Source organism: Taudactylus pleione, unplaced genomic scaffold, assembly GCF_031769625.1.
Source record: "Taudactylus pleione unplaced genomic scaffold, aTauple2 ptg000571l, whole genome shotgun sequence".
In the NCBI taxonomy this organism is placed as follows: Eukaryota; Metazoa; Chordata; class Amphibia; order Anura; family Myobatrachidae; genus Taudactylus; species Taudactylus pleione.
The window spans coordinates 8,041,861-8,064,460 of NW_028284973.1; the positions used below are offsets into that span (position 1 = coordinate 8,041,861).

General features: G+C 46.6%; 1 protein-coding gene across 1 annotated transcript in view; it reads right to left on the reverse strand.

Moving 5' to 3' along the window:
- Nucleotides 1–1,333: 1,333 nt before the first annotated feature.
- Nucleotides 1,334–22,600, reverse strand: part of TBC1D31 (TBC1 domain family member 31) — a 48,445-nt gene continuing 27,178 nt past the window's right edge. The window contains exons 13-21 of the mRNA XM_088453155.1: nucleotides 20,271–20,450; nucleotides 16,272–16,504; nucleotides 15,934–16,086; nucleotides 9,744–9,972; nucleotides 9,446–9,580; nucleotides 5,028–5,222; nucleotides 4,115–4,268; nucleotides 2,785–2,910; nucleotides 1,334–1,556 (exon numbers count right to left, since the gene is read on the reverse strand). Coding sequence (XP_088309281.1) covers nucleotides 1,414–1,556; nucleotides 2,785–2,910; nucleotides 4,115–4,268; nucleotides 5,028–5,222; nucleotides 9,446–9,580; nucleotides 9,744–9,972; nucleotides 15,934–16,086; nucleotides 16,272–16,504; nucleotides 20,271–20,450 — 1,548 coding nt within the window. The 3' untranslated portion in view covers nucleotides 1,334–1,413. The remainder of the gene's footprint in view (nucleotides 1,557–2,784; nucleotides 2,911–4,114; nucleotides 4,269–5,027; nucleotides 5,223–9,445; nucleotides 9,581–9,743; nucleotides 9,973–15,933; nucleotides 16,087–16,271; nucleotides 16,505–20,270; nucleotides 20,451–22,600) is intronic.

Sequence of the window (22,600 nt, forward strand, 5' to 3'; positions counted from 1 at the left end):
GATGGCGGATACATGGTCAAAATATTGATATATGTAGTGTGATCAGATTTCATGCCTCTAATTTCATCAGCAGCTGAAATTCATCGCCCACTTGTCCAGGTGTATGGTGATAATGTCATGTCACAGAAACCGGTTTAGGTTTGGTGCGCGGCCTTTGAATACGGCAGGACAGATGTTCAAGATGAACGGCAATCCACCCGGCCAATCAGGTCCACCACAGAAGACAATTTGTGCGGCATTGAAGGTCTGATGCAGTAGGACAGATGCATTAGAGTTAGTGATATTGCTGACACACTAAACATCTCAGTGGGTACCGTGCACAACATCCTTAATCAAGCAACTCACAAAACCATTGGGATGGGATTCTCTCTAGTGCACTTGATGAGGTACCATGAGGGAGTGCACTTCCTGCAGCACATTGTTACAGGCGATGAAACATGGGTGCATCATGCGACACTGGAGACGAAGCAAGAATCCATGACAACGGCATCAGCAAAGAAGGCCATGCCGACCGTTTGTTGTTACCACAATGGCGTGCTTCTTGTGGATTTCCTCACCAAAGGAGATACTGTGAATGATGTCTGCTATTGTGACAATTTGCAGCAACCCTGGTCGTTTTCGACAAACAGGTGTCGTCTTGCTGCACGATAACGCCAGGCCACAATCAGCCAAACGCATGTGTAAGTTGTTACAGCGCTACCATTGGGAGGTACTGGACCATCCTCCTTACAGCCCTGACCTGGCACCGAGTTATTTCCTTCTCTTTGGCCCATTGAAGAAGCACCTGGGTGTAGATGATTTGCAACTGACTGTGAAGTTCAGCAAGCCGTCATGTCCTGGCCTCAGGCGCTTGACACCGATTTCTTCTATGCCGAATAGATGCCTTGGTGTGCCGTTGGAACAAATGCTTATAGAATTATGGGGACCATGATGAAAAATAACCTGTACCAAGGCTGTACTATTCATTATACTTATATGTAGGAGTTGAATAAATGGACACAATGGGAGGTAGTTACCTTATTTATTGAACCATCCATATTTTATTTTTATATATATATATTTTTTATTTATTTATTAGAATAATTAAATGGACAAACTCTCTTGTGATAAAACGTTTTATTGATACTATGTACATTTATACATGATATAACCTGCTGTATAAACACTAGCAAAGAGTAATGACGCAACTATGGGCTAACTGTAATAGCCTGCGAGCCGGTGCCCTGCGGGAACACTTGCGAGTATGCCCGTATTTTTAAAGCAACAAGCATGTTAACCAGCTTGGTTTAGCCTTTAACATGCTTGCTGCTTTAAAAATACGGGCATACTCGCAAGTGTTCCGGCAGCGGCACTGGCTGGCAGGTTATTACATTTAGCCCCATATGTCAGATATCCCCTGTAATGCGACAGCCATTAGGTCCATTGTGTGTCCGGAAAACGTGACGTTTGTTGTTTTTCCCGAGCCTGTGACGCAAGCCTCTGTCTGAGCTCCTGTACTTCCGTCATGAGCGTGCGCTCTTTGCGTTCCAAATCCCCTCTTCCTCGATCTAGAGAAACTATGGAAACAGACACAGACATAAAACAGTATACAGTAAACATATGCAGCATTTATCACCATGGAAAATGCAATAAATCATAAAGACGTTTCATAGTGTAACCGATTAGCACTTGTAACATCCATGTAAGGAGTATGGCTATTATTCCCCTCGTATCCGAACTATAGCAGCTCATAATGGGCCTGATAGAGACTTGTACGCTATACCGAAGTCCACGCAGTACAGCCATAATTGTCCGACTGTGCGTCACAGCCGCAATGCGCATATGCGGCAATTGAATTGCAAATACGCTGGCCCAGAGGATTTATTAGCAAGTGATTGGCAGGCAGGGGCCGTTTTGTGGGAGGTAACAGGGAGTGGGGTGAAAAACCGGGTGCGAGCTGCACCCGTGTCAGGGTTGTTTATCAGCCGTCGACTGCGATTCCGCACACAGGAAATCTGGCTCCGGCGTCTGTTATGGCGGCCGTTCTGAATGACCAGACACTCATGCAGTCGATGTTTGCCTGATCTGAGCCCGATGCTGCGTATCGCATGTGTACGCAGTTGCAGACAGCTGCAATGGCTCAGATGGGCGTCTCAGTACAAGTCCCGGCTGCTGGCGCATTAGCATATTCTCGCATATCCACAGCTGCGGCAGCTTTAGCGTCCAGCTCTGAAAGGCCCAATATCAGCAAAGAAACAGCGCAGTGGCTGGAATTTGGCGATCTGTAGCAAAAATAATAAGACGGAGACAAAATTCTACAAAGAGAAACAAACCGCTACATGGAATTTGCACGCGAGCGCCATCGGAACTGGCTAAATGGAGGCGGCTAAAAGACAAGGGTTAGACAAACAGCGCTGAATATACTGGGCCTGATTCAGTGGTGGACGCAGATGTGGCCTGCAAAGCCCTCGCCAGCACCCCTACATACTGCAGGCACCTTGGGGTATATGTAATAGCCTGCGGACTGCAGGCACCGGCGAGTCCCGTACGAGAATGCCTGAAGTTAAAGTAGAGTCATTTAAAAGGCAAAATCAACCATATTATTATATGGCAGCTGACAGGACATAATGCTCTGTTTTTTTCATGTCAAACTTCCTTTTATGTACATTGTATATTGTGCATAGGTTATCCGAGCGCTATACATTCCCAAATATATGGCACTGGTGAGCAGATAACTGAGTAATCTATGGCAGCCTCCAGTTGCTATTCAGAATAAATACATCCAGACGTCAGACTGCCACTTACAGTGAGCAGAAGAACTCGATGAAGAAACGTCATTTAAACAAACGTTTTGCGGCTTGTCCTGACCGGCTCGTTCATTCTGTGCAGGATTTCTCTCCTGAGAACCGAGGTTCAAGTCACGAAGCCGTTCTGTATAACACAAATACATATAGTCATTTGCATGGAGCAGTCCTGACTCCCGGGTGGGGTTTTGCTTTCAGCGTCTTCATTATGGTAAAGGCTACTAGGAGAGTTAAATGACATGTGAATAAAATAAGAGGACATTTGAAGTTTGTTACTTTTTCACAGGGTGCATTATAATGAGAAAGTGGCTAGAAAAGAAGTCCGGTAGCCCCCCCGAGAAGGAATTGTAATTGTTAAAGCAGAGGAGGCGAACTAAGCGGCCTCCAGCTGTTGTTGAACTACACATCCCAGCATGCCTTGCAGCAGTTTTAGCATGGCCAAATAGCAAAACTGTGGCAGGGCATGCTGGGATGTGTAGTTCTACAACAGCTGGGAGAGCATCTTATTGCCCACCCCTATGTTAAAGGCTGATCCAGGGGTCAGTATCAACCTTTATTACTCAGTAGCTGAAGTTTATTTGGGTATATCACTCCACTAGGGGCTAAATTTACTAAGGTGAGAGTTTTTGCCCATAGCAACCAATCAGATTGTAGCTATTATCGTCTAGAAGGTGCTAGTTAAATGTTAAGTAGAATCTGATTGGTTGCTATGGGCAACATCTCCATTTCTCAAAAACTAATCGCTTTAGTAAATATACCCCCTAGGTCTGGTAACCTTGTGCCAGGTCTGGAGATTTATTATCAGCTATTTATGTGACGCTTCCATATTACGCAGCGTTTTATAGAGAACTAGCTGGGATACCCGGCGTTGCCCCGGGCCGAAGAATGGACCTTGAAGTACATCTGCAGCCTTTACTTTTTACATTGTCCTCGCCTATAACCCCATTCCATTGGTCCTGAAAAGGACCCCGCTGTTTGTTAACATGGGGGGGAGATGTATTAACAGGCAATATGGGGGAGGAGTGGTATTAGAACACATTATGTGCGCTGATACCAGTTCTCCCCCATGTATTATTGAGGGGCTGGGCGGTAAATGACTGGGCGCAACGTATTCTTCATCTCCAATAGTTTTATCAAAATACAAAGTAGTCAGCACACTAATGTTCGGGACTAGCTTAGCTGTAGGGGCATGTTACACTTAAAAAAAAAAAAAAAATGTAGTTAAGAGAAATAACGTTAGATTTGCAGAACCTCTAAAACAAAAAAAAACACCAGCTATACAAAGTTTCCATTTCTATGTAAAAGAAACATTTACTTTGCGAAGTACAAACCAAAATATTCATTTTCAGACTCCTGCAGGACATCCTCCGGCTGCACCTCCTGGACCATCGGGGCACCTAACCGCTTTCTCCTCTCCGCATCTAAGGAAGACTGCGCCAGTTGTTCCGTTTCCAGCTGGGATCGTCTGTTTGAAACCTCCGCCCACTAAAGAGCACAATATGGAAAGGATTAGTGAGCCACGCTGTACGCGGGCACATTGCCCCAGTAGGGTGACCATATAGAAACTGATGGAAGACAAAATCACAAATGGGACAGAAAAGTATATGGCAACATGTTGTTAGAAAGCAGAGCGCTCCCGCATTCTCCTCACACATGCATACATGCTGAGCACTAGGACCAAGAGTCTGCAGGGAGGTCGGTCCTCCAGCCTGATGAGCTACTGAACAAGTGACTGCAGCCATTTTAGTACTGCATGTAGGATGACAGGGTGGGAGACAGTAGTCTCCTGCTTAGCTCCATGTGAGAGACCCCAGCGTATACCTGCATAAAGCTGTTACAGCATCCCTGCATCGCTGCCCATTTGCAGCAAACATTAATCGGCTGGCGAGACGTATAGAACCCCGCTCCGCTCCATCACCAGTATGCATGTAACAGTGAGTACAGCCGAGTGGAAATGCGGACGGACCCTGCGGATATCTGCTAACTGAGCATGCACCACAGAAAGTGTTCGCAGAGTGCGCATGTTACAGGCCGCGCATACCCCCAGGGGTGGACTTGCAGGTAGTGGGTGTTATACTAACAATGGCAGCTGCAGCTACTGGGTTGGACCGGCCTTTCTCATGCAGACAGATGGACGCTCGGCACAGACAGACGGACGCTGCCATAAGGATAAGGTAAGTAGCCAGGCTGCAGAGAATGGCCCGACTCAGGATCAGACCCTGAACTTTGTAAGCGGTTTCTTGCCTTTCTGGTTTCCAGCTCTTTAATGACATCGCACAGCTGCTTCTCCTGCTCTTTAATACCCGCCGTTAACTTCACCATTTCTTGGTAACATTTCCCGCGCTGCGAGTCATCCTGTGTCTCTTTGTGCAGCGTCTGGAGCTTCCACTCAGTTTCCGAGCATAAACGGTCAGCTTTAGCCAAACTCTCCTCAAGCAACTACGGAAAAGGCGGGAAATGCAGAGGTCTTGTGACAAGGTAACAGCATACCATCCTAGGACATTGCACTGAGGAGGACAGAACACATCACTGAGATGTAAAAATAGTAATCCCAAATGATTTGCACACTCCCTAAAGGAGGTTTGGGCAATAAGCGGCCGTCCATCTGCTGTGGGACTACACATCCCAGCATGCCCTGTCAGTTTGCCCATCAGGGCATGCTAAAACTTTGGCAGGACATGCTGGGATATGTAGTGCGACAGCAGCTGGAGGGCTGCTTATTGCCCACCTGAGACATTAGCAATAAACCTGCATTGTTATACATCGGTTAATCCTTTTTCTCTAAATCCATAGGGGGATAGGGGCCACTGGAACCTTGGGGTGTAGAGGCTCAGCTGGAGCCTGTTCCCTTTAGACCTCGGCCTGAAGCAACGGTGCACGCTACCGCAGGTGCGGCTTTTTTCAGGAGCTGCAGCGGCCATATTTTAATGCTAGCTTCAGCCTTCCCCTTGTGTATTAGTGTGCACCGGAATGGGCAAGCCCTGTGACGCCCACTTTTAATACATGACGCAGCAACTCCGCCGGTGGTTCCGAAAACCTGCCATCGCGCACCGTCGCGTCCATCATTGCGCGACACATGTGGGAGCTTGACAGAGATTCTCCGAAAGATGAAACGTACCAAATTTTGCTTCTTATTCGCATCGCAGACGCAGCGAGACGCCACTCAAAGTGTACTAGAGACGCTGGGCTGCGATTTTTAACCGCACAGGAATTAGTTTTAAACAAAGTACAAAGTCGCAAATAAAGCACAACGGAACTTGGCGTGAGAAAGAGCTGCGGCCGCTGCATCGTAACGCTTTGCCCACGGGGCCCGACTCAGGGATGGACGTAGGGCCGATATTTACGCAGTTCAGCGACGTTTTGCTACTGCACATGCAGGAAAAAGGTCTAGAAAACCCTTATTGCACACATGGAACCGTGCGATGCCGGTCGCAATTACGTACCGACTCGCTAACATTTGAGAAGGGGTTTGCAATCCCTGGGTGTTTCAGGGTGGAGACTGGGAGGTGACCTAAAGTGCCTGCAAAAAGGGTCCGTTCCATGGGCGTGTTATGGGGGTGTCACTGGCGTGTCTGGGAACGCCGCTGAGTTCCCAATCACAAATCCAGCGCCTCAGAGGCAACTTTTAGTTGGATTTGAGGAGAGCAGCTAGACTGGACCTTAGGCTACCACAAAGGTCGATGGTGTGACCGCTGTTGGAGTGTTTTAAATCTCCATCGCTAATGCACAGGCCACACAGCCTGAAAGTGGGAATCTCACCGCTCCTACACCCTATCGCACCGCCCCACACAAAGGGAAGCATCTGCATATTCCCGCAACTGTTATTGTGACAGCGGCTGCGACTGCATTACCGACAGTCTCTGAATAAGGCCCTCAGATTCCAGCTCATTCGCACACAGATAAACAAATGCTGATCACTAATGTTATCTAGCAATGTGGTTTGATCGCTCCCAGTTTCATTTACGCAAATAAAACGCACATTTAGAGCGAGAAAGACGCTCGGCATGACCAATTCGCCCTGGTCCTGGGGCGTCAACATGGCCACTGGTCATCTGCCTCACATGCTGTGAGTAAGGTGCCCACTCTCCATGCTGAGGCTCTATACACCAGGGTTCCAGTGTCCGGCAGGATGGTGACAGAGAAATACACATAGTACATGGCTATAGGTACTCTGGATAAATGTGCTAATGGTAAAGAAATGTTCTATTACATGACCTGTGTATTTGTGAGCTGAATTATATTCCTGAAATAACGGATATGTTCATACTTAGACTCTGTCCTGCATGATTACATAGGCAGTTATTGGGAGGGTGGTGCTTCTCTATCCTACAGAAGTGTAAAGTCAGAGCTTACAGGGCATCTCCAATGGTAACACGTGCTCTGTACAGATGTATTCCTACACGAGGCAGTGCCCAGTGGTGTCACAGCAACTAAGCGACACCCTCTGCACTGTGCATTTTAAGTGTTTTTCCACTTATAATATCCCTTTAGGGGGTTTGGGTATAAATGCCGACGCTGGAAGCCCGACAGAGGGGAATCTCGACGGAGCATGTAAGTACCCTAAACCCTCCCCTTCTCCGCCCCAACCCTCCCCTTCCCTTTGCCTAACCCCAAAACTGCCGGGGTGGTGCCTAACCCTATGTCCCCCCCCCCTGGGGTGCTAAACCTAACACTCCCCCCCCCCCCCCCCCCGCACCCTAAACCTAACCATCCCTGGGCTTGGCCGACCCCCATTGTTACTGGGAACGCTGGTCTCTAAAGCCAGAGGCCAGCGTTCCCAGTAATGCAGTGTGCGGGTGACCCGCGATGTGAGGAGCCAGTGCGTCTGCTGGACCCAGTTAGATCCAGCAGGCGGCAGAAGAAGCAGGGACGGCGCGGCGGGACTCGGGAGCCCTGACGTCGTGGAGCGGTGCCAGCACAAAACGTAAGTTTCTGCATGGGAGGGGGGGGGGGGGGTATGAGCTAGTGCTGGGGGCACGACTACAGGGAGCATTGCTTAATGGGCACAGCTACAGGGGGCATTGCAGAAGGGGTAACTACTGGGGGGCATTGCATAATGGACACAGTACAGGGGGCATTGCATAAGGGCCACAACTAATGGGGCACTGCTTAATGGGCACAGCTACAAGGGGGATTGCAGAGGGCATTGCATAACTGACACAGCTACAGGGGCATTGCATAAGGGCCACAACTACTGGGGGCATTGCTTAATGGGCAAAGCTCCAGGGGGCATTGCAGAAGGGGCACAACTACTGGGAGGCATTGCATAATGGGCACAACTACAGGGGGCATTGCAGAAGGGACACAGCTACAGGGGTCTTTGCATAAGCGCCACAACTACTGGGGGCATTGCATATGGGGCACAACTACAGAAGGCACAGCATAATGGGCACTGGTATTCCCAATGTATTTTATGTATTTCTGGATTTCAGTATGTATGTTATGTGAATGTGGCTATTTCAATGTTTTCCATGTTACTCTGACTTTTTCTTTCACTTCAACAGTGAAAAATGTATATCGGGAAGATTATGTAAAATGTTTATTTTTAATGTCACGGGCTCGCCCCCAGCGTGACTAAAAACGGGGGTGTGACACACGGTCATGCTCCTGCAAATGTCATACCAAAGGCGTGCGCACAAAAATGGGGCGTGGCCTTGTGACAGATAGGCCACGCCCATTTTTTTGCGCGCGTGCATGCCTTCGGCTCTTTCGATTGACTACATATTTTTTGGCTCTTTGCCTCCGACTGGTTGGCCACCCCTGGTCTAACCCTTCCCGGGGAGGATTTTGACGCCTATCTGGAGTCCCTTGTCGGGCTTCTGCTGTCGGGATATAGGGCCTGATTCAGAGCCGGACGCAATTAGCGCTCGCTCGTCCAGAAAATAGGGGTGGCTATTCAAATCAACCGTTTGCTCTTTGCGGTCTGTTCACGCCTCTAGGTCTGAACGAGCGAACAAAACTTGCGGTCGTTTTTTTAAAAAATACGCCCCTTGGCCGTTCGCATCCTACGTCATGTCCGCTATTTATTAGATTAATCGAGTACATCGACCAGCGTATGAACTGCTCGCTATTCTTGGGGTTGGTTTTTGCTACCACAATTTTGCGAGCAGTTCTGACTATAAAATAACCCAGTGACGTGGTCAGTGACGCTGCTGTATTAATTATGCACACCCATAAAACACCCGTTTTGACCTTTAAGCACGCCTGCGTTCGGATCTCCACTCTCCGTTTTCGAGCACCTTCCCCAGTTACCACCCACATACGCCAACTCCTGTCACTCAAATTATCAGGCATTCGCTATTTTGCGAGCACATGAATTTCGACCGCACTGACTGGTTCGCGCATGCGTATAACGATCCGTACGCATGCGCAGTTGGGCAAACATCGCTGAGCGAACGAGCGGCCGCTAACGAGCGGCTCTGAATCAGGCCCATAGACCGGTGGCATTTAGTGCGCCAGTCTATAAACTACATCCCCATTAGGGCTGTGTATTTATAGCTGTGGGCGTGGACGGGACACCCACAACCATATAACGCCAGAGTAACACTGGACAGTGCATTTAACATCCACATCATTTTTTTTTTTACAATTTTACTAATTTTTGTTGCACTACTTTAAAAGGGTCTCAGCTTTTGAATCAAACCCAAGATCACAACCCCAACCTTCTGGTCTTTGAGATCGGCTTCTGATTCCATTAGTTTCCAAAACATTTGATCTTCCAGGTCGGCCTTCCTCCGGTGGGCGTCTATGTCTCCTTTTACTTCCTGTGTCTCCGCTTCCTGCTCTTTAGCCAATTGCTGTGACACAAAAGCACATAATAAACTAGCAGCGCTAAATGGTTCATTCAAAGACAACAGGTGGCCGAAACGAGTTACTAAAAACAGGTGACGTTCATAATTGCATCACGAAGTACGAAACACTGTAGTTGAAGTAGCAGAGAGAATAATGAGACAGTTCTACCTGTTCAAAGAACCGTCTCTGGGCTTCCAGCTCCATCTGGCGGATTTCCACGTCTTGCACTACAGCCGCCGTCTCCCTCTCTCGCATGCACGTCTTCCTTTCAATGGCGTCATCCAGACGTCGGAGCTCCATCTTGCGCTGGTCCTGCTGATATTTCATGAAGCGTCGTCTTGCAGCATCTAGGAGCTGAAGTCCTTTTATTTTCAGCTCTCGTTTTACACTTGTCAGCCTAGGAACGGGACTATATATTAGTCATGTGGCATACTACTCTAGTCATGTGACATGCTACACTAGTCATGTGACATGCTACACTAGTCATGTGACATGCTACACTAGTCATGTGACATGCTACACTAGTCATGTGGCGTACTACTCTAGTCATGTGACATGCTACACTAGTCATGTGACATGCTACACTAGTCATGTGACATGCTACACTAGTCATGTGACATGCTACACTAGTCATGTGACATGCTACACTAGTCATGTGACATGCTACACTAGTCATGTGACATGCTACACTAGTCATGTGACATGCTACACTAGTCATGTGACATGCTACACTAGTCATGTGACATTATTTATCAGTCTCTCTTAAGGGGCATGCACATTTGCTTCATGAGCGACGTTTAGTGTGTCCCCGGCAGGGGTGTGCTCAATATCGTTAACGGCAATGAGCACACAGACTGAACAATATCATTCACGATATTCAGCGCCAGGCACCCTCCCTCATAATGAACGACAAAGACCAACGACGTGCGACGTGTTATTGTGCATCATTTTTGCGTAGAAACTGGCAGATATAGTGAACGACTGAACGATATCATTGTCGTTCAGTCGTCCAAAATATCGGCAAGGGTGTACACACCTTTACATTCACAATATAAAAAAACATGTGCAAACTCCTCTATCTAAACCATATGTTTATATACAACCATCAGCCATACCATTAAACCACCTGCCTAATATTGTGTAGGTCCCCCCTCGTGCAGCCAAAACAGCTTTGAACAGTCGAAGCATTAAGTTAACAAGAGCTCTGAAGGTGTCCTGTGGTATCTGGCACCGAGATGTTAGCAGCAGATCCTTTAGTCCTGTAAGTTACGAGGTGGGGCCTACATGGCTCGGACTTGTTTTTCCAGCACATCCCACAGATGCTCAATCAGATTGAGATCTGGTGAATTTGGAGGCCAAGTCTACGCTTTGACGTCTTTGCAAAAAAATGTTCAGGAATGGTTACAGTAACATGGCAGTGTGGCAAGGCGCATTATTCTGTTGAAAGAGGCCACTGCCATCAGGGAATACCATTGCACGATGAAGGGGTGTACTTGGTCTGCAACAATGTTTAGGTAGGTGCTACGTGTCAAAGTAACATCGACAAGAGTTCTAGGACCCAAGGTTTCCCAGCAGAACATTGCCCAGAGCATAGCACTCGCTCTGCCGGCTTACCAGGAATGATGATGTTTGTCCATGAAAGATGACATTATGCCTCTTTCAGAGACCCATTTTTTGGCTGGAAAATTCGATCTAATGCGGGCACGCACATCTCTACAAATATTGTGAACTAGCGACCTGTTCCGGCTTTACACAGGAGCAATTTCATATCACCACAGTCCCTTGCATCTCACTCCTGCTTCTTACCACAGGCCCCTGCTTCTCGCTCCTGCTTCTCACCACAGGCCCCTGCATCTCGCTCCTGCTTCTTACCACAGGCCCCTGCATCTCGCTCCTGCTTCTTACCACAAGCCCCTGCTTCTTACCACAGGCCCCTGCTTCTCGCTCCTGCTTCTTACCACAGGCCCCTGCTTCTCGCTCCTGCTTCTTACCACAGGCCCCTGCTTCTTACCACAGGCCCCTGCTTCTCGCTCCTGCTTCTCACCACAGGCCCCTGCATCTCGCTCCTGCTTCTTACCACAAGCCCCTGCATCTCGCTCCTGCTTCTTACCACAAGCCCCTGCTTCTCGCTCCTGCTTCTTACCACAGGCCCCTGCATCTCGCTCCTGCTTCTTACCACAGGCCCCTGCTTCTCGCTCCTGCTTCTTACCACAGGCCACTGCTTCTCGCTCCTGCTTCTTACCACATGCCCCTGCTTCTTACCACAGGCCCCTGCTTCTCGCTCCTGCTTCTTACCACAGGCCCCTGCTTCTCGCTCCTGCTTCTCACCACAGGCCCCTGCATCTCGCTCCTGCTTCTCACCACAGGCCCCTGCATCTCGCTCCTGCTTCTTACCACAGGCCCCTGCTTCTCGCTCCTGCTTCTTACCACAGGCCCCTGCTTCTCGCTCCTACTTCTTACCACAAGCCCCTGCATCTCGCTCCTGCTTCTTACCACAGGCCCCTGCATCTCACTCCTGCTTCTTACCACAGGCCCCTGCATCTCGCTCCTGCTTCTTACCACAGGCCCCTGCATCTCGCTCCTGCTTCTTACCACAAGCCCCTGCATCTCGCTCCTGCTTCTTACCACAGGCCCCTGCTTCTCGCTCCTACTTCTTACCACAGGCCCCTGCATCTCGCTCCTACTTCTTACCACAAGCCCCTGCATCTCGCTCCTGCTTCTTACCACAGGCCCCTGCTTCTCGCTCCTACTTCTTACCACAGGCCCCTGCATCTCGCTCCTACTTCTTACCACAGGCCCCTGCTTCTCGCTCCTACATCTTACCACAGGCCCCTGCTTCTCGCTCCTACTTCTTACCACAAGCCCCTGCTTCTCATTCCTGCTTCTTACCACAGGCCCCTGCATCTCGCTCCTGCTTCTTACCACAGGCCCCTGCTTCTCGCTCCTGCTTCTTACCACAGGCCCCTGCATCTCCCTCCTACTTCTTACCACAGGCCCCTGCTTCTCACTCCTGCCCCCTGCATCTCATCAGTGTCACCACAGTCCCCACTGTTGCTACCCAGCAGCTGGCTGGGGCACGGCAACTGGGATGTGCTGGGAAGGGCAGGAGGATCATTGATGAGAGATTTGTATTGCAGCTACCGTAAGCATTATCAGCAGCAAGTCCCTGGGGCACCTGTGCATATTTCTGCAGCCTCCATGCGCATTCCTCCCCATCTGCCAAACATGGAGTTGAGCATTGTCCTCTTTGCAGTGTACCCTGTATTTCCTGGGCTTCCTGTTGAGCTTTCTCGCAGTGGCGCCCCTGTCCGAGAACAGCGCCGACTTGGGAGGTGCCTCCTGTTCACCGAGGGCGTGAGGCTGAGTGGGAATATTCCGCTAGAGAGGGAGCACTTCATGGTGGAGTAGTCATGGCCAGAGACCATCTGCAGGTTCAGCGTAGAGATGGACAACAAAATCGGATAACCATCAATGTTTTTGTTCTGATGGTAGTGGTCCGATGTTTGTGGCCATCGAATGTAAATCATTCGATAGTGTTCTGATGGTTGTGTGTTTTTATTGAATTTCTGATAGCTATGTCTCCCCTGGCTCCTATGTCTGCATCAGGGCATCTTCATCTCTGACTGCAATATCCGACTGGCTCAGTTTCATACACTCTCTTGCTGTTTCAGCACCATGATCAGCCCCAATACAGCAGCTTGGCTTGACTTGAGTCACTAAAATTGTGACTGCTCGGCTCCATTTAGAATAGTGAAAACACCAACCAACTCCGTCCAGTGGTTCGAGAGATTAGCCCGAACAAACAGAATGACCCGTAAACCGGGGACTTATATATATATATATATTAGAGATAGGAATTACCTGCCGGGAACTTGAATGATAAAAAGTTACTTACACAACACTACATACAATACTACACACAATACCATTAAATTTCACCCAACGCCTGGACGCAGCCGTTTTTTTTGGCTCAATCAAGATTCACTGCAGCCTAGGAAATTAGTAGGATCGACAACCATCACCAAGACATAAGGCACAAAACAATCAATTCTCAGGGCCTGATTCAGCGTTGAGCGGCCCAGTGCGCATGCGCACAACAGAGACGGCTCCGTCATGCGCGAGACCTGGATAGTGATAGGCAAACCGTCGCTCCAGGTCTCGTACCAAAGGGGGCGTGCTGTCGTTGTTGAGTGACAGCACGGCCCCTTTGGTGGGCGTGGCTGCCCAGACGGAGGCGTTCCCATGGGAACGCCTACCATCTGGGGCCGGCCCCACTGACATCACTAGTGATGTCAGTGGGAGCGCTTTTGGCTCGGTTTGAGCCGAATGCACTCTAGGACTTGCGGCAACGAGACCCTACCAGAAGGGTCTCATCGCAAGCCCGATGGTCGCAATGGTCTTGACCATCGCGACCATCTTCCTGGCCGCTCGCTATAGCTGTGGGTGGTCACCCACAGCTATACGAGCGGCCAGGAGGCCACTCTAAAAATCAAGAAGGACGGCCCTGATTCAGAGCGAGCGCTCTGTCAGAGCGTCTGGCTCTGAATCAGGGCCTCAGTTTCTAGTAAAACCGAACTTATTCTTGGCCTCTCAGGGTTCGGACTTCTGTGCATGGCTTGGTTTGGTCCGTACCACTGTTCGGCAAGAGAAATACCTTTATTTAACTCCAAAGGCAGAGTTCAAATTTGACAGCATTTGGAGTAGGTCCAGTTATGCTCTCCCTGATGGGTAATGAGTAAACTGTGGTTTACTGCTGTATGGTATAGGTGTAGGCGTGAGAGAAGCTTCTCTTCTCTCTTTCATTTTTTCTTTCTTTTTCTTCTTTTATTACCTATATCGCATTGTTACTTAATAACATAAGGTGGATTTGTTCACCGTGTGGTATGTTTAGTATTATTGTGGAATAGATGTGGGCAGCACAGATGGTGTAATGGTTAGCATTACTGCCTCACAGCACTGAGGTCATGGGTTTGATTCCCACCATGGCCCTACCTGTGTGGAGTTTGTATATTCTCTCTGTGCTTGCATGGGTTTTCTCCGGGTGCTCCGGTTTCCTCCCACACTCCAAAAATATACTGGTAGGTTAATTGGCTCCCAACACAAATTAACCCTAGTGCGTATGTGTGTGAGCATGTGATAGGGAACATAGAGTGTAAGCTCTACTGGGGCAGGGACTGATGTGAATGGCCGAATATTCTCTGTAAAGCGCTGCGGAATATGTGTGCGCTATATAAATAACTGGTAAAAATAAATAAATAAGATGTCCTAATTGAGATATATTGTTAGTATATTTCTGTGCATAGGACTGAGATATACCTGATAAGTTATGCTTTATATTATGTGGAGTATCTCTATATAGTTGGGACGTTACTCATTAGTATAATGTTAACATAGGGATATATATGCAATGTTTAAACGTGTACCACATTATAGGTGTCTATTTATATGTCATGGCGATTTTTCTGCATTGTATTATGCTAATGGTAATGCTTTTTTATTGGGTGTTGGTATTATGTAAATTCCAATACAAATGACTCAATTTAAAATAAAAAAACCGAACTTATTCAGCGCGCACATTGTCTGTCCAAATGGGGCAGATTCAGCAAAGCGGCTGCAGATTGTGCGCTTTAAAATAGCTGCGGATTTCCGCCTGTATTCTGAGTCGGCCGCACCTTTGAGGCTGCACCGCTCCTACACACCCCGCTTGTGAGAACAGCCGCTATCACTATCAGCGTGCATCTCCACCGGTGCAAGAGATACATCTGAAATAACCGGATCTTTTCATATGCCGACTTCTGGAAAGGTCGTAATTCTGTCTACAAGCTTACGGAATACTTATGCTACGTGCCAATGTGCCGGTGCTACCCAGTCACACCGACTCAGCCATAGGCAGAGATCCGGCTAAATTCTATGCTACTCCGAGCAGCCCTGAAGATCTGACGAGATGCGCACATTCGCCTGGGACGCGCGCGTACTGCGCAAAAATCACAGTTGCGGCCGCTTTGTGTGCGACTCGGGCCCACGGTGTGAAGGTGGTGACTGTCCCACAATACGAGGAACCTACCTTTATGGCTTACCACTGCCCCGACATGCATATTTCTGCAGAGCAGATCAGAGTTTCAGGTCTACAATATCAGTGGTGACCTTCATCACATTATGGGGTCTAGTTACTCAGCAGTGTTAGGAGACAGAGTGAAAAGTGATAAGGTACCAGCCAATCAGCTCCTGTCATTTTTCAAACACAGCCTGTGAGATGGCAGTTGGGAGCTGATTGGCTGGCCCCTTATCACTTTTCACTCTGTCTCCTAGCACTGCTTAGTAACTAGACCCCTATCTGTCTGCAGATAATGCAAATCACCTCGTCCTCTGCTGCAGCAGCTTCTGTTCCTCCTCTACTAGAAGCTGTCGTCTCTGCTGTTCTGCCACTTGGAGAAGTTCCTGCTGCTGGTACCAGACGTCATCTTCTGCCCTGCGCTTTAAAGCCTCAGCTTCCATTTCGTGGGTTATTTGTCTGCAGGTAACAAAGAGAGAGTAGGCGTCAAGGCTATCAGGAGACGGGGTAAAAGAATTTACCATCAACTTTTTGAGTCATCCCAGAAAATGGCTGCCTCCAACGTTTACAGGAAATGGGTCAATTGTAATATAAGGCACCGGTGACAATCAGCAGCAGAGACAATATAAAGCTCACTCGCCTACCTCTCCCGTAAGTACTCCAGTTCCTCTTGCCGGATTCTCCCCCTCTCCTGGCTCTGATAATCCACAATGAACTTGGGGTACTTGTTGAATATGGGATACTGTTCTTTTGTAAGAGGCGCAAATTCGCTGAGAAGGCGCTCGGGGTGGATATTGGCTGGGGTAGAGTCCATGAGATGGTACGCTTCTTTAATCATCGTATTGATATCCAGATTATTCCGGTGATGGAAAAAGTACTAAGAGATAAAAATAAATAAACAGAGTAAAAGAAAAAACAAAGCCTCTAGTAGTGTATATGGGAACAATGACGTGAATACTTATGTACATGTGATTTTTTTTTTTTATTGATTTTTTTTTTTAAATTAAATTAGCAAAAATCGAAAAAAATAAACTTTTTACAAGTTGTCATCATGGGGTATTGTGTGTAGAATTTTGAGGACAAAAATGAATTTATTCCATTTTGGAATAAGACTGTAACATCACAAAATGTGGAAAAAGTGAAACGTTGTGAATACTTTCCGGATGCACTGTATCTAATGTTGGTATAGCAGAGTCAGCGCCACAGACTATGTATACCCTCTTTCTTTAAGCATTTATTCTGGGGTCAACCTAGGGGTACCCCTATACCACGATAGGCCTGCAGAGACTCTAGAAGCGCATGTATATATTTTCTTACCCTCTTTTTTAGCGACTGATGATTGGCTATTCGTCAGCGGATCGGGAAAAACAGCATGTTAAAAATCCCAGACTCGCCGATCCCAATCTAGTTTTGGTTGAAATCGGTGAATCGTGGATTTCCAATATGTTGGATTTCTCGGATTCCCTGATCCTGGCAGAACGGGGCAAAACAATGCATATGTATCAGCTCCATAAAACCCTTTAAATAAAATTCAAATAAATAAGCACCTCTTCTTCAAGGAAATATACTACTGGGGAAATCAAGTTATATGGCAAGCCTACAGTGGCCAATGCTTAGGTGGGATTCGGTTTCATTACTAGCTAGGGTCAAGTCCTTAATACTCTCTGATGATGAAAATTCATAATTTGGCAACTAACAGTAATCCTAGTAACACAGCTTTAATTATATCACCGTTGTGCCCTTAACAATGTAATGAAATTTATAAATGCAATCAGATTTTTTTTATTAGAATAATAAGTAACATCCCTTTATCTTTCTGACAACATGGCAGAATTAATCCACTTCCTTATTTAACTAAAACAAAGTCAGTCTGGACAGTATGGGGTATGCCGTACAGTACTACAGCTCTCAGGCTAACCGAGCTGCTGTGTGTGCAGGTCAGGGCTTGGCGGCTGTTAAGTCTATATCATAGAATTTGGCGTTATGATAATGTGTATGTACGGCTTCCGGGGGAAAAGCAGGATTTTTAGAGGGGGGTTTCCAAATGTATGATTTTAGAGCAAATGTGAGCAGCACATGAAGAGAGTGTTTAATTAGCGCTAAGCAAGCTACAGTCTTCCTCATTCAAAGTGCAATGTATGTAATACATCACACATACAGTCAGGACCATAAATATTGGGACATTGACAGAATTTTCAGATTTTGGCCTCTATTCACCACCACAGTGGTTTTGAAATGAACAAACAAGATGTGCTTTAATTGCAGACTTTCAGATTTAATTTGAGGGTAATTACATCCAAATCGGGTGAACGGTGTAGGAATTACAACAGTTTCAATATGTGCCTCCCAGTTTTTAAGGGGCCAAAAGTAATGGGACTATCAACTCAAAAGCTATTTCATGGACAGGTGTGGGATATTCCCTCATTATTTCATTATCAATTAAGCAGGTAAAAGGTCTGGAGTTGATTCTAGGTGTGACATTTGCATTTGGAATCAGTTGCTGTCAACTCTCAATATGAGATCCAAAGAGCTGTCACTATCAGTGAAGCAAGCCATCATTAGGCTGAAAAATCAAAACAAACCCATCAGAGAGATAGCAAAAACATTAGGTGTGGCCAAATCAACTGTTTATAACATTCTTAAAAAGAAAGAACGCACCGGAGAGCTCAGCTCCCCGGAAGACCACGGAAAACAACTGTGGTGGATGACAAAATAATTATTTCCCTGGTGAAGAAAAATCCCTTCACAACAGTTGGCCAAATCAAGAACACTCTCCAGGAGGTAGATGTATATGTGTCAAAGTCAACAATCAAGAGAAGACTTCACAAGAGTGAATATAGAGGGTTCACCACAAGATGCAAACCATTGGTGAGCCTCAAAAACAGGAAGACCAGATTAGAGTTTGCCAAACAACATCTAAAAAAGCCATTACAGTTCTGGAACAACATCCTATGGACAGATGAGACAAAGATCAACTTGTACCAGAGTGATGGGAACAGAAGAGAAGGAAAGGAACTGCTCATGATCCAAAACATACCACCTCATCAGTGAAGCATGGTGGTGGTAGTGTCATGGCGTGGGCATGTATGGCTGCCAATGGAACTGGTTCCCTTGTATTTATTGATGATGTGACTGCTGACAAAAGCAGCAGAATGAATTCTGAAGTGTTTCGGGCAATATGATATGCTCATATTCAGTCAAATGCTTCAGAACTCATTGGATGGCGCTTCACAGTGCAGATGGACAATGACCCGAAGCATACTGCAAAAGCAACCAAAGAGTTTTTTAAGGCTAAAAAGTGGAATGTTTTGCAATGGCCAAGTCAATCCCCTGACCTGAATCCGATTGAGCATGCATTTCACTTGATGAAGACAAAACTGAAGGGAAAATGCCCCAAGAACAAGCAGGAACTGAAGACATTTGCAGTAGAGGCCTGGCAGAGCATCACCAGGGATGAAACCCAGCGTCTGGTGATGTCTATGCGTTCCAGACTTCAGGCTGTAATTGCCTGCAAAGGATTTGCAACAAAGTATTAAAAAGTGAAAGTTAGATTTAGGATTGTTTAGTTTGTCCCATTACTTTTGGCCCCTTAAAAAGTGGGAGGCACATATAGAATTTATATATATATATATATATATATATATATATATACATACATACATACACACACACATATATACATAACTGTGCTATTTTGCTAACATTGTCCTTTATGGGAGTTTTTCTAGGAATTGGTCATCAGGCTAATGGAATTAAGAATTTATAAATGTAATTGTTTATGCTATGTATATGTTATATTTTAAATTTTATGGTGTTGATGTATTGCTATGTATTTGAGACCCTTTTTAGACAGCTGACCGCTCTATAAGTTAATGGATTTTGTGTTTAGATCGCTATATGATCTCTGTGTGAAATCTTGTTTTCTTATTATGTGGCTGTGGAACGCAAGCTAGCATTGAGTTGCTAGGCATTGCGTTCCAGCAATTTTTAGTCACCGGATGTGACGTGTGTTCTGGCACTCCCCGGAAGCTGAGCTCCGTGAGAGGTGTGTGAATCAGTGGGATTTTGGAATTATGGTGTATCTAGAACATTGCTGAGACTTACTTTGAATATAACTATTGTGGTTGAGCGTGTGTGTGTATATATATATATACACACACACACACACACACATATATATATATATATATATATATATATTACACAGAACTGTGCTTTGTGAGTATACATTCTCCCACCTCATGGTAAGACACCTGTCTCTTCTTACTGGCAGCTGCTCTCTGGTCCAGTGCGCTGATTTAGGACTCAGACACACGCACGACTTGGCAGGAGAAGCTGCCGCCACTAGACACTGCACACCAGCTCCTTTCCAACCCTTAAAGTGCATGCTGTGGTCGCAGCTCTAGGACAATCATATTATATACTACTGCTCATAGCATTGTGGTCATGATTTGATCCACTGGCAGGCACAGGGAACCCCCCCTTTCCTGTGTTTGTCTATGTGCTCTTGAAAGTGGCAGTCACCTTGGTGTCATTATACATTACACATGCAGGCTGTCAGAGTGATGATGGATGGTGATTTATTTCTGTTGTTTCCCTACTTAATAAAGAATAAGATAAATACAAAGGAATAATTTATTTACCTCAAAGTCTTCCTTTTGGCTGCAGTGCAGTAACGGAGAGCGCGAGCACAGGATATACGCCGTCACCGCCATCAGCAGGAAGGACGGGTGATTGGAAAACACATTATCAAACAGCTTCAGCCATTCTTCCCTTGTTAAGACCTCAGAAAAAAGGGTTTCCAGCAGCGGCCATGCATAAATCTACACAACAGATTATTCAGGAGAATGTCACACTCACACTGACAGAGGCTAATAGTATATCCTACAGCGCAGTCTGCAAACATCAATGGCAGGTGTCAATGTAATGCAACGTCGTCATCTCAGACACAAACACACCTTAGCTGGACAGAGATCACTAGAGTTGGAAGCATCTAAGTTTTGTGCGCCCCCTGTATATATTTTTTTATATATTAACCGACCCTGCAGAAGCGTAGCGCTCTACAGCCTTTAACTTCGGAACTTCGCAAGTTGGGGATGAAGTACAGTTGGGGCTTTCCCTTTAGCCTCCAAGTCTTACACAACGGCAAAGCCCACACCTTTAAAAGACTCGGCTGATCTTGCTTCTTTTTGTTCACAACGTGGTCTACCGCTGATCTCCCTGCCGGACTGGCAAAAGCCACTGCTGCGTTCCATAACGCAGGAACTTTCTCATCCCAATAATGATTGGCAGATCGTGCAACGCTCTCCGAAGCCTCCCCAGGGCTCCATGGTCACTTGGGTCTCCTGCTCAGACATGATAGATCTCCAACAGGCAAGCTTACAAGTCTCTCCTCTGACTAGAGTATCTTGAACACTGTATTTTGGTTTTGGGGATGATAATCTGTTGCTGCATCTCATTATCGGGCTATAGAAGATGCTGATGGCGAGATGATATACTGTCTCACTGATGCCTCGATTTTGTAATGTTATTTGCCTATTTCATTTAACGTCTATTTCCTAGGCGACTCCAGTTAAACTATTCTACATGTTATTAAGTTGTGTGTTTAGAGTGTATTCGCTATTTTTTTGTTTAATCTTTCTATCTTAATATCCATGGATGCTGGGGTCACTGACCCCTAGTGACCCCCTCATCGCCTATTTCACCTTAGTCTCGGTCGTGCTTCTCACGCCTGAGCTCCCAAGTGGCGGTATATACTACTTGTTTCTTTACCGGTTTGATTTTTTTTTTTTTTTTTTTTTGCTGTGCTCCCCGGGTTCTCTGAAAGTGACTTTTATTCATTATGATCTTAGCTTATTTTACTGCATAACTGTCTGTTTACATATGCTGTGTATATTGTCCGTTGTCTATGTTCCCTTCTGTGTTTTTCCCCCACCTAGCTCATCTACTGTCTTTTGTTTTTTATGATGGCGGTTAATGCACGCTAGTGCAGACTATTAAAATAGTCTCTCTCAATGTCAAGGGACTCAATATCCCAGAGAAGCGTGCTAGGGAGCTCCGAGACTTTTATGCAGCTAAAGCAGGAGTGGTGTTTGTTCAGGAAACACACTTTAAATTAGGAGCAGCCCCGAGATTTTCAGATCGTAACTACCCCACTGTCTTTTTAAGTAACAATAGCAGTTGTAAATCTCTGGGAGTAGCTATATTGTTCTCCAAAATGCTCCCTTTTCAAGGTTTATCACATTCTGTGTTGATGGAGAGTAGAGTGCTTATGGGGAGATGCTCATTGTATGGCCAATCGTACTCTCATTAATGTTTATGCTCCCAACCAGAAACCAGCCGGCGTTCTTTGCCAAGATCCTCGACCAGATGGAAGCTTTGCTGTCTGGTATCCCGATCGTTGGCGGGGACTTGAATCCCGATCGTTGGTGGGGATTTGAATTGGTCTATTCAACCTGAACTTGACATCTCTGGTCCCTCCACAAAAGCGACACAGACAGGTAAGACGTATCTTGCTTGACCACCAGCTTATGGACTCCTGGAGGCTCCAGCATCCGGGCGATAGGAACTACACTTTTTATTCGCGGCCACTTAACGTCTATTCAAGAATTGATTACCTATTTTTACCTCGCAGGTTACTACAGCTTCTTAAGCATTCTGACATTGGGCTCACCACGTGGTCGGATCACTCCCCTATCTCCATGACACTGCTGACCTCTCACCCCTCTGTTAAGCAGTGCCTTTGGCGCTTAAATGAGCAGATTCTAGCTGATCCTCATTGCAGGACTCAGTTGGAGTTGGCATTACATGAATATTTTTCTGCTAACTAAACTCCGGAGGTCTCCAGTGTCACAGTTTGAGAGGCCCACAAATGTGTCCTCTGGGGCAAATTGATCCAGTTGGCATCAATGCTGAAGAAGGAAAAATTAGAAAAAGTAGCCCTTTTACAGAAGCTTAAATCCCTACAGACATC